The sequence below is a fragment of the Lasioglossum baleicum genome, chromosome 12, assembly GCF_051020765.1.
Source record: "Lasioglossum baleicum chromosome 12, iyLasBale1, whole genome shotgun sequence".
Taxonomy (NCBI): Eukaryota; Metazoa; Arthropoda; class Insecta; order Hymenoptera; family Halictidae; genus Lasioglossum; species Lasioglossum baleicum.
This window is the reverse complement of record NC_134940.1, coordinates 12674519-12700884: the sequence shown is the minus strand read 5'-3', so window position 1 is coordinate 12700884 and position 26366 is coordinate 12674519. Positions and strand designations below refer to the sequence as shown.

General features: G+C 43.3%; 4 protein-coding genes, 1 long non-coding RNA gene and 1 other non-coding gene across 15 annotated transcripts in view; 4 read left to right on the top strand and 2 right to left on the bottom strand.

The window, feature by feature from the left end:
* LOC143214432 (uncharacterized) overlaps nt 1-15795 on the bottom strand; it is a 37363-nt gene extending 21568 nt beyond the window's left edge. For 3 of the 5 annotated variants that reach the window (XM_076435499.1, XM_076435502.1, XM_076435503.1), the window contains exons 1-2: nt 14651-15795; nt 2313-2435 (exon numbers count right to left, since the gene is read on the bottom strand). The gene's annotated coding sequence lies outside the window, so the exon portion shown is untranslated. Of the gene's footprint in view, nt 1-2312; nt 2436-5228; nt 12233-14650 lie in introns of those variants that run through there. The other 2 variants (XM_076435500.1, XM_076435501.1) reach the window with 2 other exon arrangements.
* On the top strand, nt 1135-1206 carry Trnaa-ugc (transfer RNA alanine (anticodon UGC)). The gene has a single exon. It is a non-coding gene; the product is annotated as a tRNA-Ala (tRNA).
* LOC143214445 (uncharacterized) lies at nt 12231-14277 on the top strand. 2 transcript variants are annotated; one of them, XR_013010152.1, is made up of 3 exons: nt 12231-12475; nt 12587-12683; nt 13198-14275. It is a non-coding gene; the product is annotated as an uncharacterized LOC143214445 (long non-coding RNA). The 2 variants fall into 2 exon arrangements; XR_013010153.1 differs by having other exon boundaries at nt 12233-12475; nt 12619-12683; nt 13198-14277.
* Nucleotides 15679-20229, top strand: LOC143214436 (uncharacterized). Of its 3 annotated transcripts, none has more exons than XM_076435510.1 (6): nt 15679-15832; nt 16559-16590; nt 16678-16788; nt 16863-17049; nt 17155-17487; nt 17748-20229. In XM_076435510.1, exons 1-6 carry the CDS (start codon nt 15758-15760, stop codon nt 18192-18194), a joined length of 1185 nt encoding a protein of 394 aa, XP_076291625.1. In that variant the 5' UTR covers nt 15679-15757; the 3' UTR covers nt 18195-20229. The 3 variants fall into 3 exon arrangements, with proteins under 3 accessions (XP_076291625.1, XP_076291626.1, XP_076291627.1); XM_076435511.1 differs by having other exon boundaries at nt 15721-16055; XM_076435512.1 differs by having other exon boundaries at nt 15721-16466.
* Nucleotides 18803-25147, bottom strand: Chld3 (Chitin and LDLR binding deacetylase 3). Its single transcript, XM_076435504.1, has 10 exons — nt 24769-25147; nt 24186-24320; nt 23844-23948; nt 23605-23748; nt 23345-23527; nt 23037-23175; nt 22747-22868; nt 22154-22383; nt 21858-22028; nt 18803-21741 (listed from the first exon to the last, which is right to left on the bottom strand). The coding sequence occupies exons 1-10, from the start codon at nt 24815-24817 to the stop codon at nt 21463-21465; spliced, it is 1557 nt and encodes a 518-aa protein (XP_076291619.1). The 5' UTR covers nt 24818-25147; the 3' UTR covers nt 18803-21462.
* Nucleotides 20481-21370, top strand: Lsm7 (U6 snRNA-associated Sm-like protein LSm7). Of its 3 annotated transcripts, none has more exons than XM_076435524.1 (4): nt 20481-20621; nt 20706-20717; nt 20783-20966; nt 21090-21370. In XM_076435524.1, exons 1-4 carry the CDS (start codon nt 20613-20615, stop codon nt 21227-21229), a joined length of 345 nt encoding a protein of 114 aa, XP_076291639.1. In that variant the 5' UTR covers nt 20481-20612; the 3' UTR covers nt 21230-21370. The 3 variants fall into 3 exon arrangements, with proteins under 3 accessions (XP_076291639.1, XP_076291638.1, XP_076291641.1); XM_076435523.1 differs by having other exon boundaries at nt 20706-20723; XM_076435526.1 differs by lacking the exon at nt 20706-20717 and having other exon boundaries at nt 20483-20621.
* Nucleotides 25148-26366: the final 1219 nt, after the last annotated feature.

Below are 26366 nucleotides of genomic sequence, written 5' to 3'. Positions count from 1 at the left end.
AAAGAACAAAATACATCTACTAGAACGAGGGCATAAGAAATTAAACAGGGAAATGGCTGGTCCAAGGGAGCTGTTTGCCAAACAAATTCGCTAGTTTCTATTAATCGAATTCAGGAAGGGGGCCGCGTTTCCTGTTCTTTGGAGAATCAGAAAAGAAAGAAAAGAGAGATACGGAACGAGGGGGTTCACTTGAGTCACACCCCCGGAATGATCGAAGAGAGGAGAGAGAGAGAGAGAGAGATTGTTCGGCAACGATACCCGCCGATTCCTCGGCCCGCTCGGCCGTTATTCCATTCTCGTGTGCAGCGGTGATATCGAGGGAACAACAATGGCGCATTATACGAAAGCGTGGCCCGAGCCACGACTCTGGACTCAGGGCTCTCTCCCGATTTTTCTGGGGACGGGTATCGCGATTACCAGACGGTACCCGGTTTCGCGGCGGGTCCACGCCGCGGCCATTAATTCCGCGTTCCCAGCGGAACGCTTATTATCTCCGCTCGCCTCATATTTGCTTTGCTAATTCGTAGATCGTCGATCGGCGGAACGACAGATCCTGGATCCAAGGATCAACGGTACCCCGCCTCGCTCCGGTGCTGGCTAACATTCGTAACGAAAATATTTCAAATATTAACGCTGCTCGACAAATGGCAACATTATTGTAGATTTTTATGTCCTTCGATGAATATAGGCTAATTTGCATTCGACACATACAAGTTTTCGGTGGAACTATAACCCATTTCTATGTATCTCTAACGGATGACAATAATTATAGAAATGTAATGTATTGTATTATTACATCAACTGCAGGAAACCCGAAAGAAAATATTGTTCTTTTTGTAATAAATCATCTTGTAATAACTCTTTCGACTATGTTAAATAGCACTTGGCTATTTTATAGTAAAAAATGTACTTCGCCAACTGTATAATTTCTTTACAGATTTTATGAAACGTTCGACTACCTTTCGGCAGACATTTTCACAGGTTATGAATGTGCAATGTTTCGCAGCCAATTAGCAAGTGCATCATTACTCGCGTAATAGTCGTGTGGCCTCTAAAATGGAGAGTAAGTGGCACCGGCACGCACGCGTCGATCCGCCAACTACTAGTACGATATCTGAGCCGTTTCTTCCAAGAGGGGATGTAGCTCAGTGGTAGAGCGTTCGCTTTGCATGTGAAAGGCCCCGGGTTCGATCCCCGGCATCTCCAAATACTTTTTTTTCCTTCTTCCACGTGAATTTTTTTTTTAAAACCTCACACCCACCCACAACGCGTGGCAAGTTTATTTTATTTATGCGCGATACCCGATATTTATAGGCGACAGATGCACTCCCGACCTGCCGTAGATATAACTCGCGCTCGTAAAATCCTTATCCGCTGATTTATTTATTTATTCGACGGTGAAAAATGAGGCGCGAGGCGACTGCTTATTCTCCATTGCGAAATATTCCAGCACGGACGAAGATATTCTACTTCGGAGTATTACTACTACTGCAACACAACAATGCTCGGTCACATGTTGCACAAAGGACGAGGGACACTCACTGGCATACACTCCAAACACGGCCCAAACAGACTATCATCTGAGCTGATGACTTCCTTTTTTCAGGAGGGCAAAGTACTACAAAATAATGGTGAATACTTCGAAACATAATCGTGTATCTTCTTTCTGAATAAAAGCTGAAGACATCGAATTTATTTGCGCACCTAATATATACCCCGAGTCTATTCGGTCGGAGTGGCCGAATGGCAAATATCAAACGAAAGTTGGCTAAAAGGGTTGAGGCTAGCCGGCTCTAAGAGCGGACTATAATCGAAGGAGAAGCCGACCGGCTTATTATACCCGCTAATAAGCGCAGTATATCGCTATATGTCGATTATCCGCTAAGTATAGGGTCGAAAAGCGCAGGGCTATCGGCACACCAAGCGTTGGCCCGATGACTGCACGTCACTGGCATGCACACAGTCGTAACTCATACGGTCAGCTATAATGGCCGGCCCTGGTTCGGCCGTGGCTACCTCCTCTCCCCATCCTCCTTCTCCAGCTCATCTTCCTCGACCTCCCCTCGCCACGAGCAACACGAATAAATCATAAAATTCATAACTGGCCGTCACCGACTCGGAGAAACCGTCGATGAAAAAAGAAAGTTCGTTATCGAGTGACGCGCGCACCGACCCGCCCGACCCGTCCCTCGGGAATCACCCTTTCCTCGAGGAACCCACCACGAGCAATTGTTTTTTTAAACCCCCTCCGCGCGCTCGTTTATTTATCGCGAACCTGTTGGACACGCCGGAGAAAGAAAGGAACTACTTACGTTTGCTGTTACGTATCCCTTTATCGCATGTCGGGCTCTCTTGAAATCTTTCTCTCCTCCCTATTCTCCTCTTCTCCTGCCTTCGCGCGCTTCGCTCCACCCGGTATCTTCTTGTTCGGTTGGCTGGGGAAAATTATTATCAATTATTTCTGTTATATAGCTAAGGAAAATTATTATCAATTATCTCTGTCATGTCGCACAGAGCGTACGTGATTTTTTTATGTACGACTTGTCGACGGTCTAGGCATTTTAATGTACCGACACATTACTATCACGTTACGTGAGAACATATAATTTCCCGGGACATTCCCAGCTGTGAACCATGTATGTATACGTATGCAGTATTATTTTCTGTGAATGTAACGCGCCAGCACGAGATTTCACGTGACGTGATAGTAATGTGTCTGTACCCTTAACGACCGTTCAAACAATTTTTTACTGCGTTCACGGCAAAGTCTTCGAAGATCGGCATGATTTACCGGTTAACAAGTTCGCTACCACTGTAGCAGATATGTGAATTACACAATCTTGTAATTAACTGGAAGATAGTCCAATTAATTGCATTCCCGTTGTCGTAGAAAGTCACTGTGCATAGCATAATGTCCAGAGACTCGTGACCTAATAATCCAGTATCGGTGCACATTTATTGTATATCACGAGCCCACGTTTTTTAATACACCTAGAATATTTACGCTCGGCCCCGTTCATTTTTACGTTTGCCGCGGCCGTAGCGTGACCAATAAAGCCACCGGTTATTATTATTATTGTCAAAAGCCCGGTTAGTAAGACCTACGGAGTGCCGGCATTCAGAGGTCGATTGCCCGTTAAATAAATAATTGAAAGGAGAGCACTGTTCCGCGTCGCTTGAAAGAGTCCCTCTTCAACTCTCTCTCTCTTTCTCTGTTTGGTCGAGTGATAAACGGGCGCCGTCGACGCGACGCGCTCGTCTCGCGAGCCTAATTAGACTCGATCGTCGCGGTAATCGGCCGTTTTCTCTCCCTCTCTCTCTCTCTCTCTCTCTCCCTCTCTTCTCTCTTCTAGGCTATCAATTCATCGCCGGCTGTCGCGCGACTATCTCCGAGCATCGAACAAATGAAACGGCAGGAGTTACGCTCGCGAGACGCTATCTCGCGATCCTAAGCACGCTCTATCTGGGTCGATATCGAAGCGGGGGCGGATCGCGACACGGGAAATGGGTTACGGATTATCGCGGGAATCCGCGATTAGGCCACCCCGCGGCTGACCCTGACCATAAACAGGTTTCTCTTATACAGTCACTCAAACCGATCTCGTATAATTCCCATTCGAACTCTACGAGAGTTTCATTCTGGCTCTCTGTGAAGGTCTACTCTGTTTGTTAGAGCTTGTTGAAGTTTGTTGAAATCCTCTAGTACTCCCAAGATTTTTTGAAAGCTTCTTAGTACATTCCAAAATCTGTTGAAGTTCCTTAGAATTCTGAAAGTACCGTTGAAATTGTTCAGAGCTTCTCAGATTTTCTCAGAGAGCCCTTCTACATTTTTTTTAGACCTTCTTGATGTATCATAGATTGCCTTAGATTTTCTCAGAGCATCGTAGACAATCTTTTAAGATGCCCTAGAAGTCTGAAGTTGTTCTTGGAATTGTTTAGAACTGCTCAGATTTTCTCAGCCTTCTACATTTAGAATTTACTCCAGTTTCTTATAGCGTTTCTGCGTACTTTTAGATATTCTCGACATATCCTAGATCTTGCAATTAGATTTTCTCAGAGAATCTCGGAGACGCTGCCCTCCCGACCTGAAGCGGTTATTGAATTTCCCCGGAGCCGCTATCACAAGTGCTCGGTATCGTTTTTCCTCGAGTTTCCCAGCGCTCTCCGGCACCTCTCAGAGTCCTTCACACGTGTTCGTCTCTCGTCGTGTACCATCGATCCCTCACTCGCGAAGACGAAGAATCGTGATCCCAGTTGCCGGCGTGGCGCGGCGTCGGGATCGATATCGGAACGGGTCGGCGACGTACCGGCTTAGGAAATGGGTTAGGGATTATCAGTCGGATCCGCGGTATCTAGTGGATTTGTTGCCCGGTGACCCTGAGCATCCGAGGGAACAGGTTTCGTCCCGTAGTCACGCGATCCCGAATCACCGCGTTTCCTTCGCGCTTCCTAAGCGTTTCCTCGCGTTTACGCGAGGGAATGCGCGCCGAGATTATCGCGCCAATTAGCGCGCGCGCGGGTTCCTTACGTGGGATCGCAACGAGTCGAGCTTCCCGACCCATACCTCGAGAAATTCCACGGGGATTCATAACTACCATCGGCAATTATAACAGCATAGATCCCCGCGCTACCCGTTTTAGATCAAAAGTTACTCCCGCCGAACGAACGCCGCGCCGCGCGCCGGGGCGAACGACCCTTAAACTTCCTTTTCGCTTCTAGCCTCGCTGTGTTTCGTACGAGATCTTCGAATCAGTCTGTTGGTAGACATTTCCTCGGGATCTTTATGAAATATTAAAACAATTTAGCAAAACTCGTGGACCTGCGAATATTGACTGTTTTATTTATACCACGAGATTGTGGACGACGCGCATTTATTTAATTTCATTGGCTTTTTGAAATTGTCGTTTTAATATATTCTTGACTTCGCAAAGATAAGCAGTATCCCACGACGAAGCACAATATGCACAGTGACCTGTTCAAACGAGATTAGAAAGCTTCAAGTCAGGAAGCATTGATAGGATCGTTTCATTTGTTTCTCTCCCCGGTTAATTTGTCTAGTTGCCCCCAATCACGCGTGATTCACGAACTTTTTCAAATTATAATGGCCCATATATGGGACAAGAGCCTCCACACGTGTTCAGGCAGCCCCACGGAGCCAACTTCAGCGATTTGCCGAAGACAGCAGTCGCGAAGCTCGTTTGATCGCAGCCGAGGATATAAATACATACCCGGTCGTGGTTTAACCAGAGTACTGTTGACCGCATCGTGTCTGCATACTGTTTCTCTCCTCCGAGAGAGTGAGAGAGACAGAGAGAGAGAGAAGAGCTCTCTGTATTTCCATGCCCTTAATCGGCAGATAAGAGACTCGAGAGAGGGCCAACTGTTTTTCCTCTATAAAACGTGTCCGCCCGTTTAATTTCGGAACGGGTGGCTTCTATTTCAGGTGCCGACCTCTTCCGCTCTGGAAAACCGAGACCCGACAGATCATCATTTTACCTTCATTAAAGAGATCTCGCCGCGAAAATAGCGAATGAGTTACATGAAGAAAGGGCTACGATTTCATTTGTGCACCTACTAATTGCAATTTCGAGGTTCAAGCAGTTCAAAGCGACAAGCTTTCGATCGTCGACTAGTTTCCACGCCGACTCTATCAGTTGAATGAGAGAAATAAAGAGAGCGAGAGAGACGAGTCGGTTCGAGACGAGGTACAATTTTCGCGGCGCATTCCCTCCCGTCTCGAAAGTATTACAATGGACGATGATTGCTGCCCTCCTCATCGTTTCCTGTCACCAGTCGACGCACCGGACTCGTTTCCACGCGAGGCTCTCTCTCTCTCTCCCGGCCGCTTTAAGGAGGCCTCGTAAAAGAGTGCTGCGCGAGGGCTCCGGCTTGAAAAAAGTTTTCCACGATCCCGTCGGATTGACGGGAGCGCCGACTGCTCCTCGATGGGGAATTAGTATGCGAGAAAGCGGAGCGCGGCCCGCGGTGGCAAGAACAGAGAGAAGAGACCAGCTGACAATGGAACTGACTGAAGAGAATGGTCACGGTTGGCCGCGCTTCGCTGGCCGAGGGTTGGTTATACCCGCTCGCTTTTATTTACACCTGCCGCCCGGCACTCGGGTACATAGACCAGCCACGCGACGCTTATGCCATCGCGATCCCACAATTTTTTCGAGTCCAAAACGGTTCTGATACGCGAAAATCATTGGGTGTGCAATTGAATTTGGTGCCTCTTCGGTGTGTGGCAGCTTTTATTCAGAAAGGAAGTATACAAGATTATGTTTGTAGTAGGGTGAGGTTGTTCAAGTCGTAGCAGGGCGACGAGATTCCTAAGTCGTACTACCTCGTCAGTCGAAATAACGTCAACGCAGAATAAAGAAAACATTAAAAAATACGGCAAATTAAAGAAACGCAGTAATTAATAAAAAGGAATTGACATTGAAAATTAAAAAGAAGAAAAGCGATTGGTTTTGTTTTATTTGTGGAGAAGATCGGTAGGAAAACATGGTTCAATGCTTGAAATGCAAATCATGGGTGCACGATGTATGCGCTGGAGTTGACAAAAGAACAAAAAAAATTTGTATGTAATGCTTGTACTAACTGAATACCTATGTGTCATGTAGACAGATTAATAAAAAATACGTTTTAATTATTATTGTCGCTTAATTGAATTCTTAGGTGCGACTTAGGCTATAGGTGGTACGACTTAGGAAACCGGTCACTTTAGTCGTACCAATGTAAGTTTTTAAAGATTTAGTTTATTTTACGTGAAAGCATATGAATTTTCTAATTTCGTTATAATATATAACAACAATATTAACACAAGTTTTGAATAACCTCTTTAATTTCTATTTATTTGATAAATCCTAAGTTTTATACGGTTCTTTTCTTAAGGGGTACGACTTGAGCAACCTTACCCTACTTGCTTACACTGAATCGTTCAGATAACTGGATCGTTCGGATAGTAGGAGGACCTATCCAGGCCCATGTTCTCCGAAATTAGCAACCGTAATGCAGAGGGACGCCATTTACGCGAACAGTTTTCGGGGAGCACAAACCGAGTCCACTAACTCTCCCCTCCACTATCGTTTCTTCGTTCGTATAACTGGATTTGTGCTCACCTATTCGAATACGTAGACAGTAGGGTTTCTGTGTTTCTCAAGCATTAGCGGAAGAAGCGTTGCGATTGTTTCTTCGAATACTACAAGCTCCGATAAACGGTATGCTGCGAGCGCCGAACAGTTAGTTCGTATAATAGGAGCTCAGTAACCAGTTCGGTAAATTGGGTATTCTGACAGTGATGGTTCAGATAAATCCAGCTCCGATGAATGGAATCCCACTGTACAATGAACCCTGAACTAAACGCGTTGCTTTATAATTTATAATATCGACTCATACCGCGGCGAAGATTTTCAACACGATCTGTTAAACCTCCAGCAACGACGATTCTTCATTTCTTTCGACGTTGTACAGTGTCACATATGTTACAATGATATGTTCATTAACCTCTTAGCGCACTCGCCCGAGTTAAGTCGTTTTCCAGAAAACGATCTTTTACCGCGCGCCCGTGTTAACTCGCGAGACCTGCAGTTTTGGTTCTCTTATACAAATATGTACAACCGAATATTCTCGTTAGACAGTGTTGTGGTTATTTCCTCTCACCCAAAAAAGTTTTCTCCGTGATTCCCAGCTTTTTCATTTTTTTCAATTTTTTTTTTTGTTTCAAGATTTGTTAATGTTCTTTTGTATTTCAAGAAAATAGAGAATAAAAAATATGGTGGAAAAACGACCGCTTTTGAATTTTCAATTGCTGCGTCAAGGAGTTAATTAGACTCTTTCGTCATGAAATTAATCGTGAGGTAAGGGGTTAAATCTTTACATTACGATTCTTTTAACATCCCGATACGTCTCGGTAAGCCTGGACACTTCCAGATTAAGCTCGTCGCTTACGCAAGTCGAGGCCGCGATTTCGGGTAAGAAGAAGAAGCCGGAAGGCGGCGATGAAATCGATTAGGCTTGGAGACCAGTTCACGTGCCCCTTTCTGATCCGCCACCGGGGCTAGGCAAACTTTGAACCGAGTTGCTCGGCTATATTGCAGCCGGTTACAACTGACGGGGTATAAATAGGCGGCGTCAGTCGGCCGAATCCAGGAAAAGTTCCCAGTGACCGGCCCCGACTCGCTGCGGAAGAGCACTGCGAGCCTATTCTCACCTGCTCGACCCGTGTTCCCCATATTTCAACCCCCAAAGCTACACGCATCTAACCGTCGTACACTCTTCGATATGATTTCTCCCAAAACTAGGCTTTTCCATTTTATTATCATTGTTCTTGCCGAAATATACAGGTTAACTGAACACCGACGAGTTAAGAGAGCATATTCTGATCTAGAAATGTGAAACAATTGATTCTTAACTTTTTGGAAATTTGAGAAAATGACGAAACTTCGCCGAGGGTTTAATAAGATATTTCCAAAAGTTCTAAGCCTACGAAAAGTCCGAAAAATGCTGTGCAATAACTCATAGTCCAGCGATCACGCCCTTGCCGACACGTGGTATGGTACCACTTCCGGTCTGAGAAAGCGCTCGTAACAAGTACACGTGGGCTAATACATTGCCTGACGATTTTATCGCTGGCCATGCCCGGCAGCGATTTACATATATTCTTAAAATATACGTCGATTATCCGATTGCGGATCTTTGTGCACATTAAACTCTCTCGGCCCTTGCAATTCTCGCAATAAACAAAAAATCAATTTTTCCCACAAAGTACAACATAAGCCGTATTAAATTCAATTCTACATTGGGCTTCGCACAAATGCGTAATTGTACTCTGCACAGTTTCTTGTGCCATTTATAAAGACACTCAATTATTTTAACCTTTGGCACACGAGTGGCGACTCTGAGGCACCACTACAAATTGCTGGAGCATTATTGAAAATATTGTTTACATTAGTAAATACAGTGGGTGTAAAAAGTATTCGCACGCCATTTACAATAGAATAACTTTTTTCATAATTGTGCCAAACGAACTCATTTTTTATAATCAATTAGAAGCAGTTGTTACGAAATGATATGTAAAAAAGATTTTCCAAAAATTATATTTTACAAGGTTACATGCAAAAATAAAAAAGGCATTTTTTAAAATTGTTTTATTTGGGCCATTAATAAAATATCATTTCGTAAACCAATGCTTCTAATTGATTATAAAAAGTCAGGTCGTTTGATACAATTATAAAAAAGTTATTCTGTTTTAAAGGGCGTACGAATACTTTCTACACCCACTGTATGTTGATATCTAACCAATTACTAAACATTTAAGTATGAGGCATTATATCAATTTCATATATTATAGAATGGAATTATTCTAGGTCAGAAGAATAGTTTGATTTTCAGGTTAAAATAGCTCCGACTGCAAAGGGTTAATCCGATTTCGATTTCCCCGCTACCAAACATAGCACTTCAAGATCTAATTGTAAGAGTCCAACTTTAACAACTATTTTTGTAACATATCAAACCTTCGAAAACAAAGTAATATATAAGGAAAAAGAAAGTAAACGTAAGGAGATAATATAAGAAAACGGGATAACGAATAATAAAACAGATTAAAATAAAATATATGTATAATAAGTTAGCGATACCAGAAAAGCTTCCGAGAGGAGAGTTAAGTGCAATGTTCGCAACTGCAAACTTCCACGTATGAAACGCGAGGTTCGAGACGTGTTACCAAACACTCGTGGTTTGTTATTTCGTCGGCTTTCCCGCGGGATGAACGCGGAACGTCGGGAAGAGGAATGTCGACGCTTGCTCGCGCCGAATTTTTCAAAGGCTAGCGCGAGTGCATCGCCGCGTGCTGGATGCACTTCAGGCGGTCGAGTGCACACCGTTCGCCAACTATGAACGAACTTCTTTGTTCGGCCAAGAAAGGAGAGAGTTCCCTTTGCAACAGCTCCGATCGACCATAGTTGCGCGACGATCGATTCGATATTAATGGCTTGCTCTCTCGCTCTTTCTCTCTCTTTCTCTCCAAGGAGAACCGGGTGCAACGCGGTTCTGTGAACGCGTTTCGTTCCCGATCGGGGACCAACCAAATTTAGAACGGGATTCAAATAGCGTCGAATCGATAGCTTCCGCTTTTAGAGGTGCGTTTCGATGGATATTATACTGATCGAACCCTAGACTCCGACACTCTTATCATTAACCAATTGAACTTTCCTTTGAAATTCAAAATAAAAATGTATCTATCAATTGCAAGATACATAAATATCCATTTCTTTCCTTGACAATTTTAATCTGTTGAAAATTTTGCATCGGAACTTTTAAAATTTTTTTAATGTTTTTACCTTCTCGAGCACGAATATATTTTCCAGTCTAGTTATTAGCCCACCGTCAGCATACTGGATCGTTTATGTTGGCGACTAATATGTTTGCTGTTCTAAACTTCAAAAAATCTAAAAAAAATTCTGGAATACTTATGGAAGTCCCCGTTTGAATATCTGATCGTTGGAACGTCAAATGTTTAAACGATTAATGGGGAAACATAAATATCGAGAAGAAAGAAATTCAGAAATATCGGACATAAACGACCCATGATTATCACGTTGCAAGGGTGAAAATGATGCTCTTCGAAGACGTTCGCCGGCGAAAATAAGGTAAGCTTGGTCTGCGTTTCACGTTGGAGCAAGCTTTACAGGTAACGGAATGGTTCTTGATCTATTTAGGACGAATCACGATGGATTTATGGGGACTGTGGGAAATCGAGGTGACTAGCTTCGACTATCGATTCGTTGGGAGCATGGTCAGCGTTGGCCGGGGCCCGTTATCATCGAATCGGACTCGAAGCGTGTCGAAGAGGCTCGTGAAAACAAAGAAGCGCGGGGAAACTCGATGGCCAGGACAGTCTAAACCCTCTTCCCAGCGATAGTACGCGAACACGCATGCAATATGCATAAGCCGTGCCAGTTCGCGAGCGGTAGCATGCATACCTGGATAAAATAATCGTTCGCGGGATCGACGGTAAATAGAAACTTTTTCTTCTTTTTTTGCTCCCTCCCCCCTCGCGTAATGCCCGTAACGGATCCGACGACAATGTTTCCGGAACGCAATTGATAGCGGAAATGCATGTATACATATACAGGTATATAAATAAATTTTCGTCCGGATGGCCTTGATGCTTTCGGACGAGCAAATCGTGGAAGACTTTTCAGTTGGCTGTACGCGACCCTTTCCGGTACGAGGAACTCGCTGGAAGCGCCTTCCGTTTCCCGGAAGCGGCCGTCGAGATTAACGTTCCCGAGCGAAACGTGAATCGAGTGCCCGTCGCGAATCAATGAAACGCACACTATCGTTTAATGGGACCCCACGCGCACATACACAAACATGCAACCGCGCGTCACGCGCGTTTATCGTACGACAAGTTGTACAACTTCGTTTGATAACGCATTGTTTGAACTGACATCGGAACACGCGCCAATACTGATTTTGGTCAACATTACACTAACAACATTTTACACGAATTCGTACCTGTTCGAAATTCTTGTTATTCACTCTTGGTCTTACTCTGTTATTTATTCTTGATAATAATTCTGCTACTAGATTCTTTTTACATATTGTATTAAGAATGGTTCTACACCCACACAACTTCCTTCCACCCAAATATTCTTCACATCGTATTTTATACCAATTTATATTCGTGTTACATTAATCCTAATTATAATTTTTCCTAATGATTTGCTTTTACACCTCACTACATTTGCTCGACGTATTATGAAATCATAATTTAATAAAACAAGGCCAAGTTTCGAGGAAGAGAAATTGAGTACGGGTTTCGTGGAACGCATCCAGTGACAGGAAGTCGGAAACCGAGGCGCGGTAAATTTGATTCGTAGGAACAAATTAAATCACGCACATAATCCCATTAATTATTTGCAATTAAATCCTTTAACCTATCCTTCCTAAAAGTATTTACACAAGGATTTTATAAAATGTTTCACTATTTCAATCCAACAATCGAACTAATCGATCTATCAAAAAGACAGCGTAAGTCACTGTAAGTATTCGACCAGACATCTACAAAACCGATATACAAAATCTGGCAAAACTCAACAACAAAGCTAGGAGTCACCAATAATCTCAGTATATGCATGTAACCTACAACACGCAATTGAAAGAAAAAAGCTAACCGAACGAAAACCTGTATGCAATAATTAAAAGCCGCATAAACATCCGGTGTGGTTCATTTTAGTGATGGGCACTATCGACTAAATTCAACTATCGACTAGTTACTATTTAGTCGCTACATACTATCGACTATTTAGTCGATAGTTTTTAGTGGTTTTCAGTCGACTGAATTGCTTTACTAGTTATGTTCTCCATGTTCGATGAAGTTGATGAAACTCAGCTTTATTATTGAAATATTTAATGTTATTATATATTTTACATTTGTCGTAGTAGAGATTAGTAATAAAATTAAATTAAGGTAAAAATTCCAAAATTATAATTAACCTAACCTTAAATTATTATGGTCTATACTATTGAAATTCATCCAAATTTACTAAATGTTAACATTTAAAAACATTAATTGGTCTAGGTTTTTTGCTGAAAGTCGGTTCCTTCTTTCAGACATAATCTGTCCAGCCTTTGAAAATATTCTTTCTGATGGGACAGAAGTTGCTGGGAATACAGAGGTATTTACATATTTTTCTGCTATTTTGAAAAGCTGTGGCATTGTGTAATTGTGTTTATTCCAAAATGCGACTTCACAGCTCTTAATATTTGCGTACAGTAAATCTATATACATATTGACGAATTATGGTTGTTGCATATTCTATAGGTGTGGATTAGTTTGTCAACTGCGATACTTTTGTTACAAGAAGATTCTAAAATTCATTGTTTTCTTCAGATGATTCTTGATTTTCTGCTGCAGCTCTATTTGTATTAGTTTCATGACTATTGCGTGTTATGCACAAGGAACTTATTTCATCTCTAACATATTCTGCGCTGTCTGTGCAATCCTATCGACTTCAAATACAGCTGTTTTGAATCTTGGACCTAATAGTGTGGCTATTAGAGTAGTATTATTTTGTTCAATGTAGTCAAATCTTATCTCAATATTATTTAAAATGTTATTTTGTAAATGTAGTCCTGCTATGGTTTTTGGTATAATGATGTTTATGGCATTTTGAATTCCTCTTATTACAGGAATAATTTTGGATGCTGTGGGATATTTTTCTGCTGATAATTCAACTGTAACATACTCTAGTGGTTTCAACAACGGTATACCTCCCTGTGTTCAGCTATAAGTGATATGGGACTTGTGGCTAATGAAACTGTGACAGCAGACAAAGGCACTTTTATTTCAAATAGTCTTTCCAGCGTCATGAAAGAAATGTTTAATTTTAAGTTAATGTATAATTTTCTCTATAGCGATGCTATGTTGCTGCAATTGTTTTTTTATTTTTATTTGATTTAATTTTATGTATGCATATTGGGTTTTACCTGTATAATAAATAAATAAATAAATAATCCTTTTGGTGTTATCGATATTACATAATATTATAGGATAGGATAAATATAATAATAATATATCAATTTTGTACTAAATGTAATAAATATTTTATTAACATAAATGAAATGCATAAATCATTCATATTTTCGGAGAATATTTGTAATAATTAATATTTAGTAGTAGAACAATTGAATTCCGTCCCTCGTGTCAATCTGACACTTTTCTCGAAATATCGAATTGTTTGTAAGAAACACGTAACCGAAAAACTTAAGATGTAAATTTTAACTCATCAATTTGACTAAAAAAACATCGAAAAATAATTAATCACCTGCTTGTTATTTTATCGTTTTTTTTACTACTGTGTCAATTTGACACCGAGGGACGGATTCAGTTCATGAAATGAGGGTTATGAATTAATTAATTTGATAGGGCTAATGAAATAGATAGTAGGATAGTAAAGAGATAGTAAATGTCATGATTGAATCTGATCGATTCAGTTGATATATAGCTCTACCCGCTCCATAAATCAGTCGATAATTCAGTCAGAGAGGTAACCTCTGATTTAGTATAGCATTCGACTGAAAATAGTAACCCCTACCACTGCGAAATTCAGTCGTTCAGTAAAACAGTCGACTGAAAATAGTAACCCCACCACTGCGAAATTCAGTCGTTTCACTAAAACTAGTCGACTGAAAATAGTAACCCCCACCACTGCGAAATTCAGTCGTTCTACTAAAACTAGTCGACTGAAAATAGTAACCCCCACCACTGCGAAATTCAGTCGATAGTTTAGTAAAACTAGTCGACTGAAAATAGTAACAGCTACTATCGACTAAATCGATAGTTTTTAGTCGATTGCGCCCATCACTAGTTCATTTATCAATTTCGACCAAACTCTCGCGTGGGAACGCATTACTCATACCGTAAATCACTGTCCGCAAGTGCGTTGCACTATCGCGTTACGTCCGAGTGACATTTCGCACGCAAGATTACACCACAGTGTTATCCAGTAAACAACGGAATAAAGTAACAGGACGTAGTTTCGTTTTCCGGTGTTCGACCGCGGGAACGATTTTACATTGGAAACAACGCAAGTTCACAGACAACGCAAAGTACGCATGCAATATTCAAGAGACATCGACTCACCTTTGGCCAAACTTCACGCACTCGCCGAACTCATGCTGCCCGGAATTGTTTTCGCGGTCACCGGCGCGTCAACTGTCCTGGTCGAGAACGTTCTTCGTTGAACTAATTGTCGATTGTTTTCGATGCACCAGAAAGACCGTTCGAGCTGTCACATTTTGATCGAGCCCGCGTTTTCCACTCGGCGACACGACACAACACACAACGTGTAGAAGGGCGCGTGACTATCGCACAGCGACACTCCCGCGCTCCACGACGCGCGAACTCCGAATGATCGCGAGCACGAGATACACGATACACCATACACCGGCCCCCATGCCGACTATGTACACAACCCGCGGCAGCCCGCAATGACCAATCGCCGAGCAGCGATTGCCCCGCGGCCCAATCGGATCGTCGCGCCACCACCCCTTCTTTGGTCGTACCACCACCTTGCTTACCGACCGCGGGCAATCGACGAGTCGATACATCGATCAACACACAATGGGGTGGTCGGACAAAAATGCGCGGGAAAAAATGTTTTCCTCCTCTGTAATCATGTTAGACTATGTACCGACTTTTATGCAAAATAAAAAAATGCCTGGATTAATTGCACGACATAGGAGCGACGTAGTCATTTACTTCTTTTCTTAAGTTGAAAGTAGTGCAATGACATCTTTAAATTCTTTAAATACATTTGCTGTTTTGCATTTAATTATTTTTTTTTCATAAATGCATAAAATCCGCAGTCTTGTAATCATACTTTCATCCCTTATTTTCAATACCATTTTATTAGGATGTGTATTTGTAGTCTTGTAATATATTGATGTAACCTTGAAAATAAAAAATTGTTAGTATAACGTCTGTGTAATGTCACATTTTAAAGAAACGCGTTTTACAAGATAGACAAAAATAAATGAAAGGTTATCTGAAATGAGAAATTGGACGAATTTTGATTAATGACGATGGTGTTATAATTATGGATTAATCACGGGAGCGCGAGGCCCGGAAGAGCCAATTGCACTACGAAGGAAGGCGGGTTGTTCCGCAGCCTTCGCTAGATACATACATATATGATAAACGAAATGCATATATAAGGTGGCGCGGTGGCATGCACTCCGTGGTAGAATTATGGTGCAAGCTGTAGGCCGCGCGTTCGATGTGCTCGTGCTGACCGCACTCCTGACGCTCCTGTTCGTCGATCAAGTAAGGACGGCGACGAGGAACAACTCGGCTTCTCGAATGATGCAGCCGTCGTGTGTACCGCTGCAGCATGCTATAGCCCCGTAGAATGTTAGCGCATATCTCGTGTACCAGTGTCTCCTTGTTCTATTCTGCTCGGCCTGAGGCCGATCAATACGTCGGTTTTACACACGGTTCGCCCGTGTCTAGACAATGAACCCCTGTCCGCTGTATTTCTCGTTCATGCGTAAGTCTTTCATCACGTCCACTTATTTTCACGATAAGCTCGCCGCAGTCGCGTTTTATTCACGCCCGAGCTGGCTTTCAATTTTCGTCCTCTTCCGTCCTTCTACCCTCGTATCTCGTTACCGTGCGACGAAAACAATTCTTTCCGAAATCGGATGCTCCTCGATAAGACACGGCAGCATCCACGGACGTTTCCGCAACCAGTGTCGGACATTTCCGAATTTTTACCATCGTTCCTTGTTCGACTCGAGCCCCTGTGGGAAATAAGCAGACTGTGGATCTCTGTGCAAAATATAAATTCAATCTTTAATAAATTCATTCTTTAATAAGTTCTTTTAATCTTTCTCCTGTTCTGCATTCCATCCAGTTCTCTCATAAATGCACAAAATCCACAATCTAATAATAATAGCATGTAATGTATCCGCTTCATTCTCATAGACCATGTTTGAGATTCGATGAGCTTTGTCTGTATCGTATCGCTGATGTTTCCTTTTTGATTTTAAGGTGTCTTCTAGGCTGTGCAATGGGGGGCATGTGTAAGTTGAATTGACATATTGTACCATTGAACTTGTTACGTCGCAATAGAAGTATATCAACTACATCCTGGTGTTCATACTTTTCAGCTGCTTGCCTCCAAAAGAGTGCTGTCCCTTCGGCTGTTGTTACGGTGTATACCAGCAGCACTCTGCATCAGACATGTTCAATTTCTTGATTTGGACTTACTGGTACTTATGGTCGGTGTTTTAGGTTTATGGGTATCCAATATATCTTGACAGCTGTGTTAAAGTTGTGCTATTTGACTCTTCAGGGCAGCAGTGCTTATAGGATTGGCAATAGCAGCAGCATGCGGTTGCTGGTTATGGAGACGCCACCGTTCGGTCATGGTGGAAGACTGTGCTTCTTCCGACAGAGCTTCCACCGGTCCTTGGTATCCATCCCCGCACTACAGTCACTGCAGTTCCTTTGTTCAAGCCCTGCCTCCCCCGTACAATGAGGTACGTATGTATATCTATGTAGCTATGTATATCTATAATCTATAATCGTTGAACCTAATATATTTTTGTGTGAATTCACTTGTTAATGTACTTTGTACGTTCCAGGTCACAGCCAAGCCAGATCTGTATCCCTTAGTTATTGGATACGACGAGGGGAATGGCAAAGGAACTTCGGGATTTGTAATGCGGTACTTCAGGTCGCTCTCTCAGGCCAGCACGCTGGATTCCTTGGTGAACGAAATGAACACCATAATTCCACCACCGTATTCTAGTAACAACAGCGCCGACGAACTCTCAGCAGTCGAATGCGAGAGGATGGAGAACATGGACGTGGGGTCTGTTGTTTCGTTGGCTAATCATAGGACAACGTCTGACATATCGAGTTTAGCTGCTCAATCTCCGTGTTCACCGCCACGGGCTACTAGTCCAACGATAGAGGTACTAATCCATTCATTGAGTTAAGATGCCAATACACTAGCAAGTAACCTGGGACATTTTTTGAGAGAGCTAAAATGTCACAGGTTACACTGTCCAACAAATTTCAACTGTTTCTTTGTTTCGATGAGAAGGTCTACCGTGAGATGTTTAAAGCTTGATGGACAGTGTAATCTACAGGTTGCAGATACAAGAATTGTATATTGTTGTAGTTGTAGACCTCGTGCTTTGAATGTCCTCTAACACGCTGATGTTTTTGGTAGTTACGCGAACTTCTAGATAAAATTCAGCAGCTGCCACAGTTACCCAGTGGGCATAGCACCGTTTTGCCTTGTTATCAGAACCGACCGCAAGTTTTGTGCACGACGAACGGGAACGGATCTACGCAACGGCCTCTAAGTCCAGGCGATGTGACCGGTTCTCACCGAGATCGGAGAGCAAGAGGAAAGATGTACATGCCGCTAGGACTTCCAAGCTCAAGGAACAAAACGAAACGATGGTTGTCGCGGTCGGCGCCGACGACGCCATCGGGCACGATACCGATGTCGTTTTTGTCCGTGCAAAGCAGGCGACCATCTGAAACTGACAACAATAATCAGCAAGTGGTGCCGCTGCTCTCCGAGCAGGATGAGACGGAGAACAATAACGTGGATCAGCTTAACGGCATCCCGTTGCTGTCCGAGCAAGAGGAGGACCCGCAGCAAACATGACAAATCGTCTAAGCGTATCAAGAAACGATTAATTAATCATTAAGGATCCAACGTCAGATGTCGTTGCCCCTCCCCCTTCAAGTAATCAGTATACAATAATATCTCGATATACAGACTATTTCAAACACAAAGAAATGTTTCAGACGAATGTTGTACGGTATCGAGGAAGACATATCCTGATGATAATTATCTGACTTTGCGACGACATTGAAGAGTTCTGCGGAGGTCACGTTTAAATTTTTAAATGGAACTCTATATTTTTTATTATATATTCTACTGACTTGAAACTCGTGTATAACAAAAACTGATATTAGCGCGGATAAAATGTTGATGATTTTAAGAAAATTCATGTATCACAATATCCGTCGTTCCGAACCGAACAACTTTCTCTTAGAACGATTCTTTGTATCCGTAGAAATAACGGAAAAACAGGGAATTCAGAATAAACGAAACACCCTGTATATCGAGAGATTACTGTGTTTTTAAACGTGGCTGGCCAACTCCTCGTCGCAGTTCCAAGCGAATGGGAGCACAACGTTTGGCAATTAATTTCGTCCAACGAAAAGCAGACATCGCCTACCGCTCCTAGAAAAGAAAAGAAAAGAAGATTAAGAGAAACGACTCGATGCTGTGATTTCTGTTATTATTCGCGCGAGCGCGTGTCTACAGCCACCGCCATTAGTACACGTTCTATTTTCTAGCGAGTCTCTCTTTGCGAACCGAACCGGATAGCGATAATAATCGATAACGGCGTACATACTACTTAAGCTCTGTGGTATAGCTTGCAGTTTAACTTAACATGACAAACACCTTCTCCCACGTTAACTTTTAACGAAGCGTTACCGACGATATAGATCATATGTAGACGATCTTCGAGCCCGGCTTGTTCTCGATCTCGATCGAACCGTGCATTTGATACATCGAATTTAATTTTCCCGCGTAACTGTTAATCGAAACGTATATCGCCACGCCTTATCGACATGGCGCGAAACATTTGAAAACAATGTCGTCAGTTCCTTTAGGTATAACTTCTTATAATGAAGTGCACATATTATACATTAATATGCCACTTGTTTATGCAAAATTGTGCCGAAAAAACTGAGCGTTTTAATCCTTGTTTGAGTCACTTTGTACAAGATGTTTTCTAGTTCTATTCACTGAACGAGCAAAAGAAAAAATTATTCGATCCGAGGTAGTACACGTTCAAAGTTGTTTGTAGGTCATAATGTCGATGGCCTTGTAGTCTCGTAATATACGGCCTTGAATAAAGTGTTTCGGCCTAGAATATTGGTGCTCTTGGATCGAAAAATTTTTCTCGATCAAAAGCTGCGTATGTGCCCGGAAATGTTTTAGATGCTCTAATTAGTGGATGAAATTTGAGCAATGGCGGCACTGACCGTTGCAGCGCTTCGGGTGTCGATAAGGCGGTAAGTTTAAGGAGTGAAAATACCTTAGTTGTCGCATCGATGAGTTTTAATCGTACACAATAATACAGTGTCCATCCAAAAGCAGCCAGCCAGAATGAAGTTGAGGACAATATGTACGTGTAAGAGGGAGAGAAAGAGAGAGCGAGTGAGTTAAATCGCGCGATTGTGTGAATGGAACAGCGGCACACGAAAACGATAAAAAAAGAAACGGAAAAATAAAAAGTAATTGTTTCGACGTGTTAAACGTACAATATCAATTCCGTCGAGCAAGGTGTAGGAAAGCAAAGATTTCATTGTAAACCGGAGACTTATCGTGAGCACAACGATTACAGTGTCGTTCTAAGTAATTTTAATCGCGAGACAACGCGAAGTATTAATAAACTGTGCGAAGAGAATCGATACAGATCCCCATTCATAATCATAAGGTTTAAACAGAACATTTGTTACAACCGATCACAGACTTTATTCTTAAAGACAGAACGGGATAACTTCGTCACTCCGGAGAACAAAAAAATACTGTACCGCGTCATTTCACGTACACACCATGTATTAACGTGTATTTTTTTATAAATCAAAATACGAAATAAAAAGTCCAAGCTTTTACGAGATCGTTGCACCTGTTACTGTGTAAGCCCGTCGTTGCGGCTCGTTCCAACGACCGACGTTATTAATAAAGATGTTGGACATATCTTTAGATCTCACGCACAAGTTTCCCTTATTTTTCTTCAAATATTTCACGAAACAAATTGCAAATTTATAGTGGCGGAGAACTATCGAAAACTCTCGTTAACTATCGATGGTTAACGATTCGATTATCGATATTTTTCCATCGCCAATTCGAACAATAATCTAAAACGCGGGAAAGAATCGAGAATCGATATTTTGAAACCTTGAAAGCGTATCTAACCTCTAAACCGATTTAAAATGCGTCTTGTCTGCGTAGTAGCTTCGTAACGTGTAATTCCTGATTTCTAGTTTCTAACAGAGATCAATGATGTCTGTGAGTATAACATGCAATTTTTCGCTTGAACAGCATCGTTCGAGAGCGAGTCGAATGATCTAATCGGTACTTTTCTTTTTACAGGCGCCGAAACAGGTAAAGGTTTGTTATGGTGACAACATAACCTTCAAATTTATGTTTCAATCTGCTGTTTCTTGTAGCAACAAAATGCCCACGGAGAGCCCAAAGAGAGGAAGAAGAAGGAGAGCATCCTTGATCTGTCTAAATACTTGGAGAAAAATATTAGGGTGAAATTTGCGGGTGGAAGGGAAGCCGCTGGGATACTCAAAGGGTACGATCCCCTTCTCAATTTGGTGTTGGATAACACTACCGAATATCTTAGAGGTAATTTAGCAGATCAGTCACTGACCTAATATAATGCTGAGTGACACACTAAAATAACTTGGCTGCTGCCACCCATATTTAGTGAGGAACTATGGTTGCTTATCAAGGTATCTCTGTCGTTAGATCCTGACGATCCCTACAAGCTGAACCAAGATACTCGCATGCTAGGTCTGGTCGTCTGCAGAGGTACCTCTGTAGTGCTAATCTGTCCGGTGGATGGAATGGAATCTATTCAAAACCCCTTCATACAGCAGGAAGGTTGATCCTATTTTCCATAAATAATTTTAGCTTAAGTTTAATCTTAAGAAGAACCTTTTTGTAACGGAAATGGGTGTAATTTATTTTACATGTGAACTATGTAAGTAAGCTTATATGGTAAATAGATATGATTTTCTTAAAAGATACACGTGCAAGTCTTCCACAAATAAATAATTCCATTCTCTCCTATACGCGCGTAATTTGAACAATGGCATTGCAACAGTCAGAAGCACGTGAGTCACTCCAAACCAAACTCGTTCCTCAACCACGGATACTCTTTGGGACACTCGAAGCAGGTATACAGGTAGCGGTGCGACTTGAGCACCCTGCTCGGCAATTTACAACTATTCGGTGAATCGCAGGCGATTTCGAACGGTTGAAGTTGACGAGCGCCGCACTGCCAAGGAGCGAACCTCTCGATTTCGCTTAGGGGCGTCGGGGTGCGCATCCACTCTATCACTTGGTGGCTAGTTACGAAGTACACGTCTTTCAATTTGAGCACATCATCCACGAATTTCTGACAATGAGAGTATAAAAGCAGATGCATTAAGTCAGTGCAAAAGTTCGTGTCCGATTTCGTATTAAAATACAACAAACTGCTTAGACCGAGATACCGAGAAAGAAACTGCTTACCGTTAAAGCGTCAAAGTATACACGGTTCCGGAACCAGGACGAGTGAAGATGCAGGCCCAGTGGGGCTCGATTGCTAAGATAGTGCCTCTTGAAGTTCAACATCAATATCTTGTACACGTCTTCGCCGGACAGCTCCGCCGAGCATGTATCCAATCTTGTGCAATTGTATCCCTAGTGTCCCACAGTAAACAATCATCTGTATTGTATTGCTATTGCGTCGCGACGTTTGGCGGTTCACAGTTTTCCGAAATATTGCAAACAAGACTGTTAGGTAATGTTTGTTTATTGCTACCTACACCTGCCAAAAGCTGATTTAATGGGAGCTCCCAGAGACCTGGGTATGCGCGGGTTGGACAGAGCTGCTCGGCACCCACGCAATCATGAGGTGGTCTGTGGTCCAGCGTGTACGGCCAGAACGGTGGATCAGAGAAAGGAGCTACCATCGACGAGTCGTAGAGGAAACCGAACTCCGACATCATTAGAAATTGCCGGTTCCATCCGACGCGTAAGAACGGGGCTCTCAGACCTGTAGAAATATGTTTATGAAAATTAATAAATAACTCTAAACGGAGGTAAACATCGCCATTTGTACACTCGTGAAAACTGTCCGCCTTTTGAATGTTAAACTCTGGTTTCATTGGACAGCGAACATCGCTCATCTTTACGTATCGCCTGTTAACGGCAACCCGCTTTACACCGGGGCATTCCTGTACTCTAGCATATTTGAGCCACCTATGGCAAACTAATAAAATACGCCACAGACAATGGCACTATTTGAGAATTTCTGTATACGAGAAAATCATTGTTCGCCTTCCTACGACATCGATCAATCTACCGACTCTGCTCTACACAATATAAAATGTGAAAAAAGGGGGTGAGGGTTGTATACCTCTGATGTCTTTCAGCTTAACTGCAGCATACTTGTTAATGATATTCGCCACGCCCACCATTTCGTCGAACCAGTCCTCTATAGTCGCATTCTTGGACCACCAATCTTCTGGTCCCCGATGCCTGTACATTTTAAATCAGTTGATTACTAGGTACTCAAACCCAAGGTACTGTAGAGCCCACGAAAAATTCTAGAGCCTACGAGAAAAGGTCCTAAGTCAAAATGAAAGTAGCACTATACCTCCGACACCTCTAACACTATACCTCCAACACCGAAAAAAGGATTCTCACGTGACAGAGTGCGCAGCGATCTCGTGCCCAACGTTCCACAAGTACTGCACCTCCCTGTAATCGGTGTACTGATGGCTGATGTAGAAAGTGCCCCGGACAGGACATCCATTGGGATTTTTTCTGTCCGCCGAAAATATCACTGCGAGCAACGCCGGCGATCAGATAACGGATCAACTTTCTCTGAGAGAACGTCGCGAAGGAGACGGTCGAATTTCAAATAATTAAAGAAATTGACTGGTCCGAACGAGAGCCGTCTGGATCCATATCTCGAGAGAAATTCGACCGTCTACTGGTAAAACGTCGCTTACTCGAGTACAGCCCGAAATTGTTAGCGTCGACCGCGTCGTCGAAAGTGATGGTTATCATCTGCGGGATCGTCGACGCCGTTAGATTACCTGGCACCTGCGTACCGTCCTCGGAACACCAGCAATCCGGCAGGTGACAACTCTTTGGATCGCAGGTTGATGCTCCGTTTGGGTCGTTTCGGACGTCTGTGGGTGTTGAATGGCAAAAATTACTTGCTAAAAGTATCTTACAAAGTCAGAAGTGATATAACCAGACATCTTACCACACCAGCCTTCGTCGGAGCCATCAGGACAATCGACGCTTCCGTCGCAGAAGTACGCAGCTGGGAAACAAGTGCCATCACCGCAGGCGAAGTGCTTCTCCTCGCAGTCGCCATTCTGAAGAAGGGGTCTGGGTGGCTGTGTCTCTGCAAAGCTTCAGAATTTTCGAATCACCATTCGACGTAAACGAGCAAGATTAGCTGCTGCTTCAGCTCGGATCACAGCTTGGATCAACCTGTACCTGAAGTGACGTCGCAATTATCCACGTTCGCCTTGAAGTCGCAGATCTGCCTGGCGACGTCGAAGAGCAGCCCCTGCGAGCACTTGAACTCGAACACCTCGTTGTCTGCGGGCACATTCAGGAATCTTTTTCAGAAAAATGATCGAACCTTCTGCATTGGGATTTTGCACACATATTTATCGGTATTTAAGGATAATCTAGGAATTGATAGTTAAGGATCATCTAGAAATGCAAAAGTTCCGATCGTTGTAGATGCGAAGAAGATCACAGTGCAAGGGGTTAAGAGGAAAGTTCAGAGGAACCGATCGCAACGAAAGTGGAGCGTGATTGCGAGGCAATTACCTAAGCAAAGATAATACTTGGCGCACTCGGCTGGCGACCAAACGTCGCGGGCCGGGGCGTTCGGGTTCCGATAGAATTTTTGGTCGTCGATACAAGGTGTCTCTTCCGTCTTCTCCTTGCCCCGAGCTGCGCCCGCTGAAACACAGAAAACGGTCAAATCGATCTACGCGTCTTTCTGCGAAAAAGTTTAGCAATATCTTCGCGCGTTCGCAAACAGAGCCGAAAAATCGTTCGACTCGAAAGACAGGCTCTCGCGAACGTCCCAGCGAGAACTTTCACGAGGATCCCCTTCGCACTCGAGAGAAATCTATTCGCCCCGTTTTCTCCGGGTGGCAAAAAAAACGGGAGCGACGTTTCCGTCACGCGACGCTATCGTCGAAAAGGCGAACTATCTTCTTCACGGTGGATGACTTCCGGTTCTTCAACGCTGCGCGCCCAAAACATTGCACCGACTTTCTTCACTCGAAAGTTTGCACTCGAAAGAGTTCGACCCCCGGTTTTGCGAGGTCGATCGACGCTACTTACAATTAATTAATACGGATGTTTGCACTTGCGAATGATCGAAGATGCGCGCAAAACTCACCGGAAATAGCGAACGCGGCGAGAAGCAGCGAGCGCAGCATCGGTCCCATGTTCGATCGAATGGCCGAGCGAAACAGTCCGCTTCTCGTTCCTCGTACGAGAGCTCGCACTTTCCAACTGACACCTCCCTCTCCAGGATCGAGCCTTATATGATGAGTATTCGCTTTGCCTGACTATCTTCCGTGCCGCTTATTTTCACTGACCGCCGCGCCGATCGGGGAAATGTGCATCAAAGCGCACCGTCGATTTTCAATTGGACTTGAAAAGTTCGAGAATTTACCATCCGTCCTTATCGTTGCTACAAGCGTTTGTACCATTCCAGGTGAAATGAATTACATCTTTTACTTTCTCTGACACGATTCTCTAATTCCTTACGCGTCTGCAATTAAACGGGCGTTGACCGAAATCACAACACCCAGTTAGCAACGCTTCAACAAAATCATCATAGCAATCAAAGTACATACTAGCTAGAGACATTTTTACTGGGAACCGTTTCAGTGAAAGCTAAACTTTGTATTTAGTCAGTAGTGTACAATATCCATAAAAATCAACATTTTCAAAACCCTTGGCAATTCCGTGTGCTAGAATTTTCAAATATGTCTTTACTCACTCAGGGTGAGACGTGTTTAAGAAAAATTCTTACAGAGAAACTTAAAGGTTCCTAATAGTTCCTAATGGTGCGGTTGTTAAGCTAGCTAAAGAAATAATATACGACCGTGATAGTAGGGAAACAAGTATTGAAGAAAACGTAAGAGGGGCCATCCGATTGCCTGCGTAGGGGTTGGCTCTGGTTTCCGGCAACCGGGTGATCAGAAAAAGCCTTGAGGAGCCGCTAGAACGGGGCCAGCGGCCGGCGCGGTGCGTTCTCGCGAATAATTACGATATGTAACACGTAACCGGAAGTGGTGAGATTTTTAACGATGCAACATTCCGCACCCGGTTGTTCGGTAACCTGTCCCGCTTCGTCGAGGAAAGTTTTCCGCGTGACACGCGCGCGACGCAGACAGCGGGGGCAGGGCACACACCTGGGTGTCTTGTCTTTCGTTTTCACGTGGAAAACGCTGCTCGCGAGGCGGCGACCGTGAGCCGCTGTCTCCGTCGAGCCAAACCGCCCGCGGCTGATGCAATCGCGTAAAATTGGTATTTTACAATAGAATAGCCGTTTCCACCGGTCCCTGTTTAAACGAGTTCGGTTCGAGAAACTACGGCCGGGAATTTCAGAAGGTCGGGGCCGCTACGAACGCCACGCACGTCGACCGAAGTTAAATCGCTTCCAGATGAGAAGGTGTCGCAATTTGCAGGTATATTTAACGCATCCTCGCTGTTGCACAGCTTGTCCCCTGCTCTTTGGTGAACCTATATCGCAGCGGCATGGTCGGCCTTGGATACTCGATTCGCGGAATCAATGTCATGGTCGACGCGACTCTGGTTTTCTTGATCGTTCGAGACCACTCCGCGCGAAAATAATCGATTCGCGGGGAGAGTATGAGTTGACGTTATAGCGCAAGGGGTTGGCATTGGCTCAAAAAGTTACACAGAATCAAAGCAACATACAATATCTATTGTAACTGAACTTTAACTTTTGTGAATCCTGAAAAA

Excerpts from the sequence above, each read along its gene's own strand:
- Chld3 (XM_076435504.1), bottom strand. The coding sequence starts at position 24,817 with ATGGGACCGATGCTGCGCTCGCTGCTTCTCGCCGCGTTCGCTATTTCC. Across the intron at positions 23,949-24,185 it reads CAAGTATTATCTTTGCTTAG|ACAACGAGGTGTTCGAGTTC; the intron begins GTAATTGCCTCG and ends ATGTGCCCGCAG. Across the intron at positions 21,742-21,857 it reads TATACTTTGACGCTTTAACG|AAATTCGTGGATGATGTGCT; the intron begins GTAAGCAGTTTC and ends TCTCATTGTCAG.
- Lsm7 (XM_076435523.1), top strand. Across the intron at positions 20,967-21,089 it reads CACTACCGAATATCTTAGAG|ATCCTGACGATCCCTACAAG; the intron begins GTAATTTAGCAG and ends CTCTGTCGTTAG.
- LOC143214436 (XM_076435510.1), top strand. The coding sequence starts at position 15,758 with ATGGTGCAAGCTGTAGGCCGCGCGTTCGATGTGCTCGTGCTGACCGCA. Across the intron at positions 15,833-16,558 it reads CGCTCCTGTTCGTCGATCAA|GTGTCTTCTAGGCTGTGCAA; the intron begins GTAAGGACGGCG and ends TTTGATTTTAAG. Across the intron at positions 16,591-16,677 it reads CTGTGCAATGGGGGGCATGT|CTGCTTGCCTCCAAAAGAGT; the intron begins GTAAGTTGAATT and ends CATACTTTTCAG.